General features: G+C 40.6%; 1 protein-coding gene across 1 annotated transcript in view; it reads left to right on the top strand.

The window, feature by feature from the left end:
- Nucleotides 1–19394, top strand: part of tdrd12 (tudor domain containing 12) — a 64866-nt gene that overhangs the window by 41563 nt on the left and 3909 nt on the right. The window contains exons 26-32 of the mRNA XM_051689337.1: nt 8300–8392; nt 8675–8850; nt 17783–17983; nt 18514–18575; nt 18660–18756; nt 18871–18984; nt 19156–19309. Of these exons, the coding sequence (XP_051545297.1) occupies nt 8300–8392; nt 8675–8850; nt 17783–17983; nt 18514–18575; nt 18660–18756; nt 18871–18984; nt 19156–19309 (897 nt within the window). The remainder of the gene's footprint in view (nt 1–8299; nt 8393–8674; nt 8851–17782; nt 17984–18513; nt 18576–18659; nt 18757–18870; nt 18985–19155; nt 19310–19394) is intronic.

A 19394-nucleotide genomic window follows, 5' to 3' on the forward strand; every position in this document is an offset into this window, starting at 1 on the left:
CAGTTAGAATTGTTGCCAGCTGAAACCTATTAATCACTGCAATAATGATCCAATCATAGGCTCTTAAGTATCTGTTTATTTAAATCCAAATGGCGGCGACACTTTTTTTTTTTTTTTTGGCCAACCAGTGTATATATCAAGATGCCCATGGCTTTATGTAGCAAAGTTTTTTTTAATTTATTTATTTATTTATTTTATTTAATATCAAGACATTAATAGTTGTAAATTACATTTATATACATTACCGGTCAAAAGTTTTGAAACACTTGACTGAAATGTTTCTCATGATCTTAAAAATCTTTTGATCTGAAGGCGTATGCTTAAATGTTTGAAATTAGTTTTGTAGACAAAAATATAATTGTGCCACCATATTAATTTATTTCATTATCAAATTCAAATTTAATAAAAAAATAAATAAAAAACGTTTTTGAAATTGATGACTTGGACCAAATAATAAAGAAAAGCAGCCAATAAGTGCCCAACATAGTTGGGAAGTCCTCCAATACTGTTTAAAAAGCATCCTAGGGTGATACCTCAAGAAATTGGTTGAGAAAATGTCAAGAGTACATGTCTGCAAATTGTAGGCAAAGGGTGACTACTTTGAAGATGCTAAATTATAACACAGTTATGATTTATTTTGGATTTTTAGTCACAACAAAATTCCCATAGTTCCATTTATGTTATTCCATAGTTTTGATGACTTCACTATTATTATGAAATGTGAAAAAAATTATAATAGAGAATGAGTGTTTCAAAACTTTTGACCGGAAGTGTGTGTGTGTGTGTGTGTGTGTGTGTGTATATATATAAATATATATATATATTATTATTATTATTATTTTCAGATAAATGGGTGATTCCGTAATTACAGGCACTTGACCTTATCATATACACTATATATATATATATATATATATATATATATATATATATATATATATCACACACACTATATTGCCAAAAGTATTCGCTCATCTGCCTTTAGACGCATAGACACATCCCATTCTTAATCCATAGGGTTTAATATGACGTCGGCCCACCCTTTGCAGCTATAACAGCTTCAGCTCTTCTGGGAAGGCTTTCCACAAGGTTTAGGAGTGTGTTTATGGGAATTTTTGACCATTCTTCCAGAAGCGCATTTGTGAGGTCAGACACTGATGTTGGACGAGAAGGCCTGGCTCGCAGTCTTCACTCTAATTCATCCCAAAGGTGCTCTGTCGGGTTGAGGTCAGGACTCTGTGCAGGCCAGTCAAGTTCTTCCACACCAAACTCGCTCATCCATGTCTTTATGGACCTTGCTTTGTGCACTGGTGCGCAGTCATGTTGGAACAGGAAGGGGCCATCCCCAAACTGTTCCCACAAAGTTGGGAGCATGGAATTGTCCAAAATCTCTTGGTATGCTGAAGCATTCAGAGTTCCTTTCACTGGAACTAAGGGGCCAAGCCCAGCTCCTGAAAAACAACCCCACACCACAATCCCCCCTCCACCAAACTTCACAGTTGGCACAATGCAGTCAGACAAGTACCGTTCTCCTGGCAACCGCCAAACCCAGACTCGTCCATCAGATTGCCAGATGGAGAAGCGTGATTCGTCACTCCAGAGAACGCATCTCCACTGCTCTAGAGTCCAGTGGCGGCGTGCTTTACACCACTGCATCCGACGCTTTGCATTGCACTTGAAGTATGGCTTGGATGCAGCTGCTCGGCCATGGAAACCCATTCCATGAAGCTCTCTATGCACTGTTCTTGAGCTAATCTGAAGGCCACATGAACTTTGGAGGTCTGTAGCAATTGACTCTGCAGAAAGTTGACGACCTCTGCGCACTATGCGCCTCGGCATCCGCTGACCCCGCTCTGTCATTTTATGTGGCCTACCACTTCGTGGCTGAGTTGCTGTCATTCCCAATCGCTTCCACTTTGTTATAATACCACTGACAGTTGACTGTGGAATATTTAGTAGCGAGGAAATTTCACGACTGGACTTGTTGCACAGGTGGCATCCTATCACAGTACCACGCTGGAATTCACTGAGCTCCTGAGAGCAGCCCATTCTTTCACAAATGTTTGTAGAAGCAGTCTGCATGCCTAGGTGCTTCATTTTATACACCTGTGGCCATGGAAGTGATTGGAACACCTGAATTCAATTATTTGGATGGGTGAGCGAATACTTTTGGCAATATAGTGTGTGTGTGTGTGTGTGTGTGTGTGTGTGTGTGTGTGTGTGTGTGTATATATATATATATATATATATATATATATATATATATATATATATATATATATATATATATATATACACACATAACACACACACACACACACACAGTTGAAGTCAGAAGTTTACTTACACTTCATTAAAACTCATTTTTTAACCACTCCACAGATTTAATATTAGAAAACTATAATTTTGGCAAGTTTAGGACATGTACTTTGTGCACGACACGAGTAATTTTCTAACAGTTGTTTACAGACAGATTGTTGCACTTTTAATTGACTATATCACAATTCCAGTGGGTCAGAAGTTTACATGTACTTGGTTAACTGTGCCTTTAAGCTGCTTGGAAAATTCCAGAAAATTATGTCAAGCCTATAGACAATTAGCCAGTTAGCTTCTGATAGGAGGTGTACTGAATTGGAGGTGTACCTGTGGATGTATTTTAAGGCCTACCTTCAAACTCCATGCCTCTTTGCTTGACATCATGGGAAAATCAAATGAAATCAGCCAAGACCTCAAAAAACAAATCGTGGACCTTCACAAGTCTTGTTCATCCTTGGGAGCAATTTCTAAATGCCTGAAGGTTCCACATTCATCTGTACATACAATAGTACGCAAGTATAAACACCATGGACCACGCCGCCATCATACCGCTCAGGAAGGAGATGCTTTCTGTCGCATAGAGATGAACGTAGTTTGGTACGAAAAGTGGAAATCAATCCCAGAATAACAGCAAAGGACCTTGTGAAGATGCTGGAGGAATCAGGTGGACATGTATCTATATCCACAGTAAAACGAGTCCTGTATCGACATAACCTGAAAGGCTCCTCGGCAAGGAGGAAGCCAATGCTCCAAAACCGCCATAAAAAAGCCAGACTACAGTTTGAAGTGCACATGGGGACAAAGATCTTGATTTTTGGAGAACTTTCCTCTGGTCTAATGAAACAAAAATGGAAATTTTTGGCCATAATGACCATCGTTATGTTTGGAGGAAAAAGGGTGAGGCTTGCAAGCCGAAGAGCACCATCCCAACTGTGAAGCATGGGGGCGGCAGCATCATGTTGTGGGGGTGCTGTGCTGCAGGAGGGACTGGTGCACTTAACAAAATAGATGACATCATGAGGAAGGAAAATTATGTGGATATTTTGAAGCAACATCTCGAGACATCAGCCAGGAGGTTAAAGTGCAGTCGCAAATGGGTCTTCCAAATGGACAATGACCCCAAGCATACCTCCAAAGTTCTGACAAAACAGCTTAAGGACAACAAAGTCAAGGTATTGGAGTGGCCATCACAAAGCCGTGACCTAAATCTGATGGAATATTTCTGGGCAGAACTGAAAAAGCATGTGCGAGCAAGGAGGCCTACAAACCTGACTCAGTTACACCAGTTCTGTCTGGAGGAATGGGCCAAAATTCCAGGAACATATTGTGAGAAGCTTGTGGAAGCTTGTGGAAGGCTACCCAAAACGTTTGACCCAAGTTAAACAATTTAAAGGCAGTGCTACCAAATACTAACAAATTGTATTAAATTTCTGACCTACTGGGAATGTGATGAATGAAATAAAAGCTGAAATAAATCTACTCAACTGTTATTCTGACTTTTCACATTCTTAAAATAAAGAAGTGATCCTAACTGACCTAAGACAGGGAATGTTTTCCACGATTAAATGTCAGGAACTGAGTTTAAATGTATATGACTAAGGTGTATGTAAACTTCTGACTTAAAATGTATATATACACTATATGGCCAAAAGTTTGTGGACACCATATGTGCTTGATGAACATTTGATTTCAAAACCTTAGGCATCAATTTCCCCCTTTGCTGTAATAACAGCTTTCACTCTTTTGGGAAGGCTTTCCACTATACTGTATGTAGTAACATGGCTGCAGGGATTTGCTCTCATTCAGATACAAGGCCATCAGTGAGGTCAGGAACTGATGTTGGTCGATGGGGCCTGACTTACAGTTGCTGTTCCAGTTCACCCCAAAAGTGATCAGTGGGGTTCAGGTCTGGGCTTTGTGCAGGCCAGTCAATTTCTTCCACGCCAGACACGGTAAACCATTTCTTTATGGACCTCACTTTGTTCACAGGGGCATTGTCATGCTGGAACAGAAAAGGGCTATCCCCAAATAGTTGCCACAAATTTGGAAGCACACAAAGCCCAAGCCATTACATAAAGAAACATTAAGATTTTTCTTTACTGGATTAATGGAGTAACCTAATTAGAACGGGGTGTCCACAAACTTTATTGTGTACACATATTGTGTGTGTGTGTGTGTGTGTGTGTGTGTGTGTGTGTGTGTATATATATATATATAAATAACTCCGCAAAAAAAGAAACATCCTCTCACTTTCAACTGCTTTTATTTTCAGCAAACTTAATGTGTCAATATTTGTATGAACGTAAAAAGATTCAACAACTTGAATTTGGGGGTGTGGGGGGAGGGGGGTGCAGAATCAAAAGTAACAGTCAGTATCTGGTGTGGCCACCAGCTGCATTACGTACTGCAGTGCATCTCCTCATGGACTGCACCAGATTTGCCAGTTCTTGCTGTGAGACGTTACCCCACTCTTCCACCAAGGCACTTGCAACTTCCCGGACATTTCTGGGGGTAATGGCCCTAGCCCTCACCCTCCGATCCAACAGGTCCCAGATGTGCTCAATGAGATTGAGATCTGGGCTCTTTGCTGGCCATGGCAGAACACTGACATTCCTGTCATGCAGGAAATCATGCACAGAACGAGCAGTATGGCTGGTGGCATTGTCATGCTGGAGAGTCATGTCAGGATGAGCCTGCAGGAAGGGTACCACATGAGCGAGGAGGATGTCTTCCCTGTAACGCACAGCATTGAGATTGCCTGCAATGACAACAAGCTCATTCTGATGATGCTGTGACACACCGCCCCAGACCATGATGGACCCTCCACCTCCAAATCGATCCCGCTCCAGAGTACAGGCCTCGGTGTAACGCTCATTCCTTTGATGATAAACACGAGTCCTACCATCACCCCTGGTGAGACTAAACTGCGACTTGTCATTGAAGAGCACTTTTTGCCAGTCCTGTCTGGCCCAGCGGAGGTGGGTTTGTGCCCATAGGCGACGTTGTTTCCGGTGATGTCTGGTAAGGACCTGCCTTACAACAGGCCTACAAGCCCTCAGTCCAGCCTCTCTCAGCCTATTGCGGACAGTCTGAGCACTGATGGAGGGATTGTGCGTTCCTGGTGTAACTCAGGCAGTTGTTGTTGTCATCCTGTTCCTGTCCCGCAGGTGTTATATTCGGATGTACCGATCCTGTGCAGGTGTTGTTACACGTGGTCTGACACTGCGAGGACGATCAGCTGTCCTTCTTGTCTCCCTGTAGTGCTGTCTTAGGCGTCTCACAGTACGGACATTGCAATTTATTGCCCTGGCCACATCTGCAGTCCTCATGCTTCCATGCAGCATGCTTAAGGCACTTTCACGCAGATGAGCAGGGACCCTGGGCATCTTTCTTTTGGTGTTTGTCAGAGTCAGTAGAAAGGTCTCTTTAGTGTCCTAAGTTTTTATAACTGTGACCTTAATTGCCTACCGTCTGTAAGCTGTTAGTGTCTTAACGACCGTTCCACAGGTGCAACTCAGCAAAAAAAAGAAACATCCCTTATATCATTATTATTATTATTATTATTATTATTATTATTATTATCTTTTTTTTTTTTTTTTTCAGTAAAAAAAAAAAAAAAAACATAATTCCACACATGTAGTCTCACTCATAATTGTTCAGGACAAAGTGATGTAACATATAACTAATTATTTTCTTTTCAGTGCATTTATCAGACATTTACCATTAATAAAAAGAAAAATACAAAATTTTTCTACTGTCACAACGGCAAAGCATCAGAAGTTATAGAGTGACCCTAATGACTTATTCTGAAGGTGGCTACATTTTTCTGTATGGAGCTATCAGTTATGAAATTACCAACAAAGAGATTTCCCTTTTTTGTCCATCTTTCCCCTGCATCTTCTTCCAACTGTTTTCATTCTTAACCGCATAAGATAACTATCCAATCAGAAGGCGTCGTCAAGCTGGTGTCGTGTAGAAAACGTTCGTCCAATCATTTGACGTCTAATTATATTGGCACATTATCCTGCTGAAAGAGACCACTGCAATCAGGGAATACTATTGCCATGAAGGGGTGTACGTGGTCTGCAACAATGTTTGGGTAGGTGGCACGTGTCAAATTGACGTCCACATGAATGGCCGGACCCAGAGTTTCCCAGCAGAACATTGCCCAGAGCATCACAATTCCTCCAACTGCTTGTCATCTTTCCACAATGCATCCTGATGCTAACACTTCCCCAGGGAAATGGCACACACACACATGGCCGTCCACGTGATGTAAAAGAAAACTGGACAAATCGGACCAGGCAACCTTCTTCAGCTGCTCCAAGGTCAAGTTCCGATGTTCACGTGCCTATTGTAAGCGCTTTCGGTGATGGACAAGGGTCAACATGGGCACTCTGTAGTTTCAGACCAGACGGGATAGCCTCCATTGCCCTCGCGCATCGATGAGCCTTGGGCATCCAACACCCTGTCGCCGGTTTGTGGTTTGTCTCTCCTCGGACCACTTTCGGTAAGTACTCGCAACTGCTGAACGGGAGCACCTGACAAGGCTTGCCATTTTAGAGTTGCTCTGACCCAGTCATCTGGCCTTAACAATTTGGCCCTTGTCAAAGTCGCTCAGGTCTTTACTCCTGCCCATTTCTCCTACATTCAACATGTTAACTACAAGAACTGATTGTTTGTTTACCATCTAATCTACACAGAACTTGACATATGGCCTTGTTAGGAGATGATTATTGATATTCGCTTCACCTGTGAGTGGTCATAATGTTTTGGCTCAACAGTGTATATTCACCAGATTACCATTTAAATTGTTTTTTTTTTTCATACCAGTCTATTGTTGTATAATTGATTTCAGATTTACCTGCCCCTAAATAGCACATATTAAACAAAACAAACTTTACCAACTGAAAAGGTCTTTTCCTGTATAATTGGACAGTTCATGGCCAGATGAAACTGCAATGTATACCAGACGTTATGTTCAGTGTTGCCAACTTAGCGACTTTGTCGCTAGATTTAGCGACTTTTCAGACCCCTTTAGCGACAACTTTTCTTAAAAGCACCTAGCGACAAATCTAGCGACTTTTTGGACAAACCTTAGCTACTTTCCGTAGAAGAGTCGTCAGTACTGCCGTGCGAGCGTGAGGTCTTGCTTTCCCACCGCAGGCACACCTCTCTCTGCGTCTACTCTTTTCAGTGAGTGCTAGAGAGGAGCAGCGCATTCAGTTGACCGCACGGCAGCTGACACAGACGTGAATGAGCTGCGCATGTGCAAACAGAGTTGCCAAGGTCCAATCACTAATCTGTATTATTTGCTGCTCCTCTGTTTTAATTTAAACAATTTAATTTGACCATTATTTTTCTTATCTAATCACTCACTGTTACCCAGACGGAGGCTGTGCACTGTGTGAGAGAAAAAATAAGACATTCTGTCACTTTTAACTTTCTCTCTGAGTGATCATTTTACATGTAAATATAGCCAAAATCACAGCATAGCCGTTGTCTTTAACTGATGTTATAAAATCAGGATTTTAGCGGTGCAGAGCAGCAGCTTGGAAATTGCTTGTGATTACTGGTTAACATGTAGTCTTAATGGGTGGTGTTTTAGTCACTATTTCATACTCGTTACATTGTCTGACAACAGAAACGGAACAAATATGTACATGAGAACAGCTTTATTGGGAATTTGGCTGTTTTATAATACAGTATGTGAGCACAGAGAGTAGGAGAGAAGAAAACAGATGTAAAGGGCTGACACTAGGCAGAATGCAAATACAACGTGATGACATCATGGATATGCTAATTAACGAATTACATTATTTAGCGACTTTTTGAGCAGGCTTTAGCTACTTTTCATTGAAAGTAGATGGCAACATTGGTTATGTTATTAGTCGAAGATCTTGATGTCCCAGTACTGCTGAAACTATTTACTGCTTTATTTGCATAAGCCATTATTAGAGCTGAAATGTGTGTCTGTTTTCAGGTGACCAGAGCCATTAGTCTGAAGATCAAAGGGAAGCTGCATCAGGCCAGAGTGGTGATGTGTGTTGGCAATGCTGTCTGGGTTGATCCCATGGTATACTTGAGTTCTTTTGACATTTTGAATGTTGACATAGTTGCTGGCCATTTCCATCCAAAGTGACTTTCGTTTTCTGGTCTGCTAAACTTTCACATTAATCAAATGAGCCGAAGTTTATCATCAATCAAACATGGGTTTGCACCAAACGTAAGAATGCAGTATAAGATGGACATTTGTTTGAACAGACTTGATCATAAGAGTAATGCTTTTACCACCACATCGTTTAGCCTCTGAAAACACGTTCTGACATTTGTTTTTCTGCTTACTCTGTTAAAACAGGTGCGTATGACACGTGTTCCAGGTTTAAAGACCTACATTAATGAGTATAATGTCCACACTGAGATCTTGAACTTTGGGTTTGGTGTGAATAACCCTCAACACTTGGAACTGCTGAAGAGTGTTTTCCAGGGAGAGGAGAACTCCAGCATACTGGATCAGCTCCTAACAGGAAACAGGTGACCATAATCACTGCTGTTAAAGCATTCGCAGTCTTATGTATTAATGCCTTTGCTTCAGGGATGAATGTCTATTGCTGAGTTCGGAATCGCATACTACCCATACTGCTCTTACTACTACTGCCATATCTGTCTATGGCTAAAATTAGTAAGAGTAGTATGGTAGTATGTTGTTCCAGTCTCGGCCCATGTCCTATTTCAACATACATTCCAAAGGAAAAGAACATTTAAATTTTGTTTAAAAAAAATATAATAGTATATTTTCTGTTGTGAAAGTGACATAAAATAATGCAGAAATGCTGATCCCAGCTCCCTTCTATAGAAACAAATCTCTGATCCAGAATGTGTTATTCTGAGGCACTTCCATGTTATACATTGCTGTGAAAAAGTATTTGCCCCCATCCTGATCCATTCTTCTGTTTTTGTGTATGTCTTATACTACTAAATAGTTTCAAAAATTCAAACTAAATCTAACATAAAACAAAGGCAATCAGAGTAAACACAAAATACAGTTTACAAACGATAATGTTATTTATAGCAAAAAGGTTATCCAATACCAACTGGGCCTGTGTGAAAAACTATTTGCCCCCTTAGTTGATAAATCCCTAAATCTAAGAAACTGCGTTCATAATGGGGTTCAGCTGGACTAAACACACCCAGGCCTGATTACTGCCAGCCCTGTTCAATCAAATTAACACCTAAATAGGACTTTTTCAGCAGCATGAAGTTGGCTAAATGTTCTCACTCAGGAGCACTCAATGCAATGGTTGAAAGAAATTCCAGAAAGGTTTAGGAAAAAGGTGATTGAAATACATCAGTCTGGGTAGGGTTGCAAAGCTATTTCAGAGGTTCTGGAACTCCAAATAACCACAGTGGGAGCCATTATCTCCAAATGGAGCAAACATTGCAAAGTAGCGAACCTTCCCAGAAGTGGCCAACCTTCCAAAATTCCTCCAAGAGTACAGTGACAACTCCTCCAGGAAGACACAAAAAAGCCAAAGACAGCATCCAAGGAACTACAGGCCTCTCTCGCATCAATAAAGGTCACTGTTCATGACTCCTATATCAGAAAGACACTGGCCAAAAATGGCATCCATGGAAGAGTGGCGAGGCGAAAACATTAGTTCTCGTCTGAATTTTGCCAAAACACACCTTGATGATCCTCGAACCTTTTGGGGGAATGTTCTGTGGACTGATGAGTCGAAAGTGGAACCATTTAGAAGACAGGGGTCCCGTTACATCTGGCGTAAATAAAGCACAGAATTCCACAAAAAGAACATCATACCTACGGTCAAGCATGGTGGTGGTAGTGTGATGGTGTGGCAGCTCTTTGCTGCTTCAGGGCCAGGGCGACTTGCAATATTTGAGGGAAACAAAATTCTGCTCTCTACCAGAAAATCCTAAAGGAGAACGTCCGGGTCATCAGTCCATGAGTTGAAGCTCAAGCTCAACTGGATTATGCAGCAAGACAATGATCCAAAGCATAGGAGTAAGTCCACCACTGAATGGCTTAAAAGAAGCAAAATGAAAGTTTTGGAGTGGCCTAGTCAAAGTCCTGACTTGAACCCGATTGAGATGCTGTGGCAGGACCTTAAACGGGCAGTTCATGCTCAAACCCTCCAATGTGGCTGAACTAAAGTAGTTCTGCAAAGAAGAGTGGGCCAAAATTCCACCACAAGATCTCTTGATACCAAGCCAAGGTCAGGTAGACCAAGAAAGATTTCAGACACAACTGCCAGAAGAATTGTTTGGGATACAAAGAAAAACCCACAAGTAACCGCAGGAGAAATACAGGCTGCTCTGGAAAAAGACGGTGTGGTTGTTTCAAAGAGCACAATATGATGATACTTGAACAAAAATGAGCTGCATTGTTGAGTTGCCAGAAAGAAGCCTTTACTGCGCCAATGCCACAAAAAAGCCCGGTTACTATATGCCCGACAACACCTTGACACGCCTCACAGCTTCTGGCACACTGTAATTTAGAGTGACGAGACCAAAATAGAGTTTTATGGTCACAACCATAAGCTCTATGTTTGGAGAGGGGTCAACAAGGCCTATAGTGAAAAGAATACCATCCCAACTGTGAAGCATGGTGGTGGCTCACTGATGTTTTGGGGATGTGTGAGCTCTAAAGGCACAGGGAATCTTGTGAAAATTGATGGCAGGATGAATGCAGCATGTTATCAGAAAATACTGGCAGACAATTTGCATTCTTCTGCACGAAAGCTGCACGTGGGACGCTCTTGGACTTTCCAGCACGACAATGACCCTAAGCACAAGGCCAAGTTGACCCTCCAGTGGTTACAGCAGAAAAAGTTGAAGGTTCTGGAGTGGCCATCACAGTCACCTGACCTTAATATCATCGAGCCACTCTGGAGAGATCTCAAATGTGCGGTTCATGCAAGACGACCAAATACTTTGCATGACCTGGAGGCATTTTGCAAAGACGAATGGGCAGGTATACCACTTGCAAGAATTTGGGGCCTCATAGACAACTATTACAAAAGACTGCATACTGTCATTGATGCTAAAGGGGGCAAAACACAGTATTAAGAACTACGGGTATGCAGACTTCTGAACGGGTCATTTAATTTTTTTCATTGTTGCCATGTTTTGTTTTATGATTGTGCCATTCTGTTATAACCTACATTTGAATATGAATCCCATCAGAAATAAAAGAAATGTGTTTTGCCTGCTCACTCATGTTTTCTTTAAAAATGGTACATATATTACCAATTCTCCAAGGGTATGCAAACATTTGCACACAACTGTATAAATGATGCAATCCAAAGTGCATTTGAACAGCGGTGAAACACTTTCTTATGATGTGTTACATTCATTCGAGCAGACAGAGAAGTAAGTTTGGAGCAGAATAAATAGAAATAAACCTTTTGTAAATTGTCAGCTTTACACTAAGCAATTAAACTGCTATTTAATTCAGCAAAAGAGAAACGTCCCTTTTTCAGGACACTATATTTTAAAGATAATTTTGTAAAAATCCAAATAACTTTACAGATCTTTATTGTAAAGGGTTTAAACAATGTTTTCTATGCTTGTTCAATGAACCATTAACAATTAATGAACATGCACCTGTGGAACGGTCGTTAAGACACTACCAGCTTACAGACGTAGGCAATTAAGGTCACCGTTATAAAAACTTAGGACACTAAAGAGACCTTTCTACTGACTTTGAAAAACACCAAAAGAATTATGCCCAGGGTCCCTGCTCATCTGCGTGAATGCGCCTTAGGCATGCTGCATGGAGGCATGAGGACTCCAGATGTGGCCAGGGCAATAAATTGCAATGTCTGTACTGTGAGACACCTAAGACAGCGCTACAGGGAGACGGGAAGGACAGCTGATCGTCCTCGCGGTGGCAGACAACGTGTAACAACACCTGACAGGTTCGGTACATCCGAATATCACACCTGTGGGATAGGTACAGGATGGCAACAACAACTGCTCGAGTTACACCAGAAACGCACAATCCCTCCATCAGTGCTCAGACTGTCCGCAGTAGGCTGAGAGAGGCTGGACTGGGGGCTTGTAGGCCTGTTGTAAGGCAGGTCCTTACCAGACATCACCGGCAACAACGTCGCCTATGGGCACAAACCTACCTTCGCTGGGCCAGACAGGACTGGCAAAAAGTGCTCTTCACTGATGAGATGCGGTTTAGTCTCACCAGGGGTGATGATCAGACTCGCGTTTATCATCGAAGGAATGAGCGTTACACCAAGACCTGTACTCTGGAGCGGGATCGATTTGGAGGTGGAGGGTCCATCATGGTCTGGGGCGGTGTGTCACAGCATCATCAGGATGAGCTTGTTGTAACTGCAGGCAATCTCAACGCCATGCGTTACAGGGAAGACATCCTCCTCCCTCATGTGGTACCCTTCCTGCAGGCTCATCCTGACACGACCCTCCATCATGACAATGCCACCAGCCATACTGCTCGTTCTGTGCAAGACAGGAATGTCAGTGTTCTGCCGTGGCCAGCGAAGAGCCCAGATCTCAATCTCATTGAGCACATCTGGGACCTGTTGGATCAGAGGGTGAGGGCTAGGGCCATTCCCTCCAGAAATGTCCAGGAACTTGCAAGTGTCTTGTTTGAAGAGTGGGGTAACATGTCACAGCAAGAACTGGCAAATTTGGTGCAGTCTATGAGGAGGAGATGCACTGCAGTACTTAATGCAGCTGGTGGCCACACCAGATACTGACTGTTACTTTTGATTTTGACCCCCCCTTTGTTCAGGGACACATTATTCCATTTCTGTTAGTCACATGTCTGTGAAACGTGTTCAGTTTATGCCTTAGTTTTTGAATCGTTTTATGTTCATATATACAAATATTTACACATGTTAAGTTTGCTGAAAATAAAAGCAGTTGAAAGTGAGAGGACATTTCTTTAAAAGCTCTTTAAACTTCTCAGCTTTTGATACTTGGGACCGTTGAGGGACTTGTACACCACAATTACAAAAGGTGCAAACATTCACTGATGCTCAAGAAGGCAGCACACAACTATATGCATATTATACTTTACAGGTGCATCTCAATAAATTAGAATGTCGTGGAAAAGTTCATTTATTTCAGTAATTCAACTCAAATTGTGAAACTCGTGTATTAAATAAATTCAATGCACACAGACTGAAGTAGTTTAAGTCTTTGGTTCTTTTAATTGTGATGATTTTGGCTCACATTTAACAAAAACCCACCAATTCACTATCTCAGAAAATTAGAATACATCATAAGACCAATAAAAAAAACATTTTTAGTGAATTGTTGGCCTTCTGGAAAGTATGTTCATTTACTGTATATGTACTCAATACTTGGTAGGGGCTCCTTTTGCTTTAATTACTGCCTCAATTCGGCGTGGCATGGAGGTGATCAGTTTGTGGCACTGCTGAGGTGGTATGGAAGCCCAGGTTTCTTTGACAGTGGCCTTCAGCTCATCTGCATTTTTTGGTCTCTTGTTTCTCATTTTCCTCTTGACAATACCCCATAGATTCTCTATGGGGTTCAGGTCTGGTGAGTTTGCTGGCCAGTCAAGCACACCAACACCATGGTCATTTAACCAACTTTTGGTGCTTTTGGCAGTGTGGGCAGGTGCCAAATCCTGCTGGAAAATGAAATCAGCATCTTTAAAAAGCTGGTCAGCAGAAGGAAGCATGAAGTGCTCCAAAATTTCTTGGTAAATGGCTGCAGTGACTTTGGTTTTCAAAAAACACAATGGACCAACACCAGCAGATGACATTGCACCCCAAATCATCACAGACTGTGGAAACTTAACACTGGACTTCAAGCAGCTTGGGTTATGAGCTTCTCCACCCTTCCTCCAGACTCTAGGACCTTGGTTTCCAAATGAAATACAAAACTTGCTCTCATCTGAAAAGAGGACTTTGGACCACTGGGCAACAGTCCAGTTCTTCTTCTCCTTAGCCCAGGTAAGACGCCTCTGACGTTGTCTGTGGTTCAGGAGTGGCTTAACAAGAGGAATACGACAACTGTAGCCAAATTCCTTGACACGTCTGTGTGTGGTGGCTCTTGATGCCTTGACCCCAGCCTCAGTCCATTCCTTGTGAAGTTCACCCAAATTCTTGAATCGATTTTGCTTGACAATCCTCATAAGGCTGCGGTTCTCTCGGTTGGTGTGCATCTTTTTCTTCCACACTTTTCCCTTCCACTCAACTTTCTGTTAACATGCTTGGATACAGCACTCTGTGAACAGCCAGCTTCTTTGGCAATGAATGTTTGTGGCTTACCCTCCTTGTGAAGTGTGTCAATGATTGTCTTCTGGACAACTGTCAGATCAGCAAATTGTGTAGCCTAGTGAACCAAACTGAGAGACCATTTTGAAGGCTCAGGAAACCTTTGCAGGTGTTTTGAGTTGATTAGCTGATTGGCATGTCACCATATTCTAATTTTTTGAGAGAGTGAATTGGTGGGTTTTTGTTAAATGTGAGCCAAAATCATCACAATTAAAAGAACTAAAGACTTAAACTACTTCAGTCTGTGTGCATTGAATTTATTTAATACACGAGTTTCACAATTTGAGTTGAATTACTGAAATAAATGAACTTTTCCATGACATTCTAATTTATTGAGATGCACCTGTATGTAAATACCTGTTATGTATATTCTGAAGGGCAGTACTAAATAAAATGTAAAAGATTTTTTTATCTCTTATATTTATATAAATTCTGAAAGAGATGTGAAAACTTATGAGAATGCAAATTTGTGCACTCAACTATATAGTATATATTGTATAATAAACGCTCAAATTAATGAGATATCAGCTGTCTTTGGCTTTCTATCTTGTTTTTGAACAATCTAAATTGAGCAATTCTGTGATGTGGCAACTAAAACAGCCATTTGACTCCTAAATGTTTCAGTTTTGGAGCCAATGGCTCCTTAGTCATTTTTTAGTCTGGAGCCCTGCTTTTCTGAATACTGTAGGAAAATGATACAGTAGATCTTTGTTCTTATAATGTTTAAACATTCTACTTAAGTCCGTAGATTTGACGTGCACATTTTAATAAAGGAGAAGGTAAAGATGTAATTGATACTCATTAGAATTATTAGACTGTTATTGTTTCCTTTTTGGATGAAAAGTCATGCTCGGCAGGTACGGAAATGATAAATCTGCTTTGTTCTTATAATGCTTAAATACTATAAAGTTTCGTGGCAGATTTCGGTCGTGAACATCTCAAAATTATTCACTGACTCACTCATAGCACATAAGATGCTCATTTGTTGCCACTTAGTGGAATCTCCAGAAGTGGTCACTAAACTAATCAATTAATGAAACTGAACAAATTTGTAAAAACAAGCAAGCCACACCAAATTTCCCTTTATTTTTGCAGCTAATTCTGCACAATTGTGCAGATTATTTTCTATACTTGAATCATTCAAATAGCTTAAGTTGGTGCTTTTAGCTTATTCTTTAAAAAATAACACCTGAAAAATATGTCTGTGGATCAGTGATTGAGTTTGCATCCCTGAAAAAAAATAAAATAATAATAATTCCCACTGGGTCGGTAGCCTGCTGATTCGGCCTTAATACCTCAGGATGTGAATACATTTTCAATAATTCAACGATCAGAGTCGGCTTATACCACGGTTACCACATGATTTAAATGGACGCATGTGTTTTTGCTGAAATATTACACTTGTTGGGTGCATAAAATGCCCTGGAAATTTGTGCCTTGTTTAGGCAATAACATCATCTTCCAATCGTTTGTGGATTCTGTTAATAGAATTAGTCAGAAAATCTATTATTTGTTGTGTCATATAGAAAGCTACAGGCTACATTGATTAGTATTTCTCATAAGCATCCTTTATTCTTGTAAAAATACTCAGACCGCATAAAACATTTACAAACCATATAGCCTTGTAATTGTGTATTTATTGGATTTATATTTCATCTATCAGAGCATCCTTTGTTGCTATAGATCCTCAATGGCATCAGATCCACATTTTCATAACAGTATGAGAGCGCCCTCTGTCTGCTCGTTTGAATGTCATCATGAGGAAAGTGTTTTAATCTACCTGCTGTTGAAACGCTCCTCAGATTGTGTAGTTTAAAAGCATAAATTTTTTCCAACTAAAGACCAAATATCAATGAAACAAATGACAATAAAATGCAGTTATACCTTCAGTAATCAAAATACTTTTTGAAAGTAACTGTATGCTGTTTACCAACGATTTCAATTGTAACTGTAGTGAAATACAGTTACTCATATTTTGTATTTTAAACATGTAACGCCATTACATGCATTCCGTTATTCCCCAACCCTGTATATATACACTGCCTGGTCAAAAAAAAAGTTGCATACACTAATATTTCATTGGACCGCTTTTAGCTTTGATTATGGCGGTCATTTGTCGTGCCATTGTTTCGATAACCTTATGCAATGTCACAACATTTATTTCCATCCAAAGTTGCATTCATTTTTGTTCGAGATCTTGTATTGACGACAGGAGAGTCGAACCCCTCCGTAAAGTATTCTCCAGCACATCCCAAAGACTTTCAATGGGGTTAAGGTCAGGACTCGGTGGTGGCCAGTTCATGTGTGAAAATGATTCCTCATGCTCCCGGAACCACTCTTTCACAATTTGAGCCTGATGAATCTTGGCGTTATACATTGCCTCCAGTGGCTTGTACAGTGAGCACTATGCATGACGGGTGCATAGCGTCATGCGCTTCCCTTCTTACCGTGACACGCCCATCGCTTTGGAATAGGGTAAATCTGGACTCAATAGACCACATGACCTTTTACCATTGCTCCACAGTCCAATCTTTATGCTCCCTAGCAAATTGAAGTCATTTTTTCCAATTAGCCTCACCAACAAGTGGCTTTCTTGTGGCCACACAGCTGTTTAGTCCCAATCCTGTAAGTTCTCTTCGCATTGTGCATGTGGAAATGCTCTTACTTTCACTATTAAACATAGCCGTGAGTTCTTCTGTCGATTTTTTACGATGTGACTTCAAACGTTTTAGTGATCTCCGATCACGATCATTCAAGATTTTTTCCGACCACATTTCTTCCACAAAGCTGATGGTTCACCACTATCCTTCCAGGTTTTAATAATGCGTTGGACAGTTCTTAACCCAATTCCAGTGATTTCAGCAATCTCCTTAGTTGTTTTCTTTGTTTGATGCAGACCAATAATTTGCCTCTTCAGAAACACAGTAACATCTTTTCCACGACCACGGGATACGTCTTTCGATATGGTTGTTTAAGCTGTGAGAAGTTACACACTGCATCAGTTATGATTAAAAAATTGTTGCCAGCTGAAACATATTAATCACTGCAATAATGATCCAATCATAGGCTCTTAAGTATCTGTTATTTAAATCCAAATGGGGATTTTTTTTTGGGGTGGGGGGCAGGCATTGTATAATTTTAGTCATTGTTGTCATTTTGTTTGACAGCAGTGAGAGCTCTTCAGTGTGCTCGCAGCAAAGAGTTGAGGTGACTGAAGGTGCTCTTACCAGCAGGATGAGAGACACTGTCAGCAGTCACACTGCAGTTGAGCTCTCTGAGACCTCCAAGAGCGTCATTGCTGCAGTGTGTAATGGAGCAGTAAATAACACTGATTCAGACTCTTCAGAAGAGAACATGAATAGCATGAGGTTGGTAGAAGGCAGTGGTATCCTCACTTGCCAACACTGTTTTAAGCAAGCATCGCTATTACAAATGTTTGTACTAATGTTGAACAAACCCCTAAACCTTAATGTTGAATTTCGGCATGTAATTAATGTTAGTGCTACAGACATGAATGATACCTCAAATAAATGTGTCTTTTGTTTGAGGAGAAGTGAACCGTTACTTTTCTAAATTGATCACACTTACGAAATCCCATAGACTTAGCATTGAAGTAGGGATCCGAGCCTTATCTACAGACTATAATATCATAGAGACTAGAGCATGGGCTGTACTGATCCAAAACTACCCAGAACACCCTAGCTACTGCATAGAAACAGCCTGGCATCATAGCAGTGAGTTTTGCATGGGAAAGCAAAACAAAACAAAATAATCCAGTTTTGAGTTTTGTTTTTGCTTAGTTTTCTGTGTTTATGGTTTCTGTTTATTCAAATATTTCTGAAGCTTTGCTCAGTGCATTTCTGTGGCTCACCTTGTCATTGTTTTTTGCCTTTTATAGCCCTTCTGATCTGAATGGATTGTCATCTCCAAACCAGAGCAGACCTACTAGCCCTGAAACAGGCATGTCCATCCAGATGTAAGACATAGGTTTGAGCTAGTTCATTCATTAATACTTGATGTAACACTTGCTTTTTGGCCACATAGATGAGTTTATAATCAGAGATGACGTTCTAAATGCCAAGAAATTACAGACACCAAAAAATTTAAAAAATTCAGGCATTTTCTCATTCCAGCCTACCAGGTGAGTTTTAAATGTATTGGCATTCAGCAATACTATCTGTACAGTTTAAGACATTATACTTATTCATTATTGTTTAATAAATGTTTATACTCTTTCTGTTTTTTCCCCATTTAGTTTTCATCCACAGATCAAATGGTTCCAGAGAAATGAGTTTGTCACTGTTTATGTGAAGCTTATCAATCCAGTGATGCAGAAGTGTGAATTCTTCTCTGACACAATCATTTACAGGTCAGATTAAAGTATAATCATAAAATGGATAGTTCTGGTACTGGATGCTCATTGGTTAATACAGCTTTCCAGCCGTATTAACATACATGATATAGTTACAGCTATGATGCCAAATGCCTCATTGTATATCAAGTTGTTTCTTGGTTTGGGATCATTTTGATGATGTTTCAGTGGGTATGTGAATGACCGTCATTACTATGCAAAGCTTGAGCTGTTCAGTGACATCATTGCAAAGGAATGTTCATGGAAAATGAAGTGTAATGAGCCTGTGATGAAGCTGATAAAGAAAGAAAAACGGGACTGGAAAACACTCCTCAAACAAAAGGTACACTTTTACACATGCCATTACCTGTAGGGATGTCAATTTTATGTTAATTTAGTATGATTATTTAAAAAAAAAAAAAAAAAAA

This window comes from Myxocyprinus asiaticus, chromosome 46, assembly GCF_019703515.2.
Source record: "Myxocyprinus asiaticus isolate MX2 ecotype Aquarium Trade chromosome 46, UBuf_Myxa_2, whole genome shotgun sequence".
NCBI classification, from domain to species: Eukaryota; Metazoa; Chordata; class Actinopteri; order Cypriniformes; family Catostomidae; genus Myxocyprinus; species Myxocyprinus asiaticus.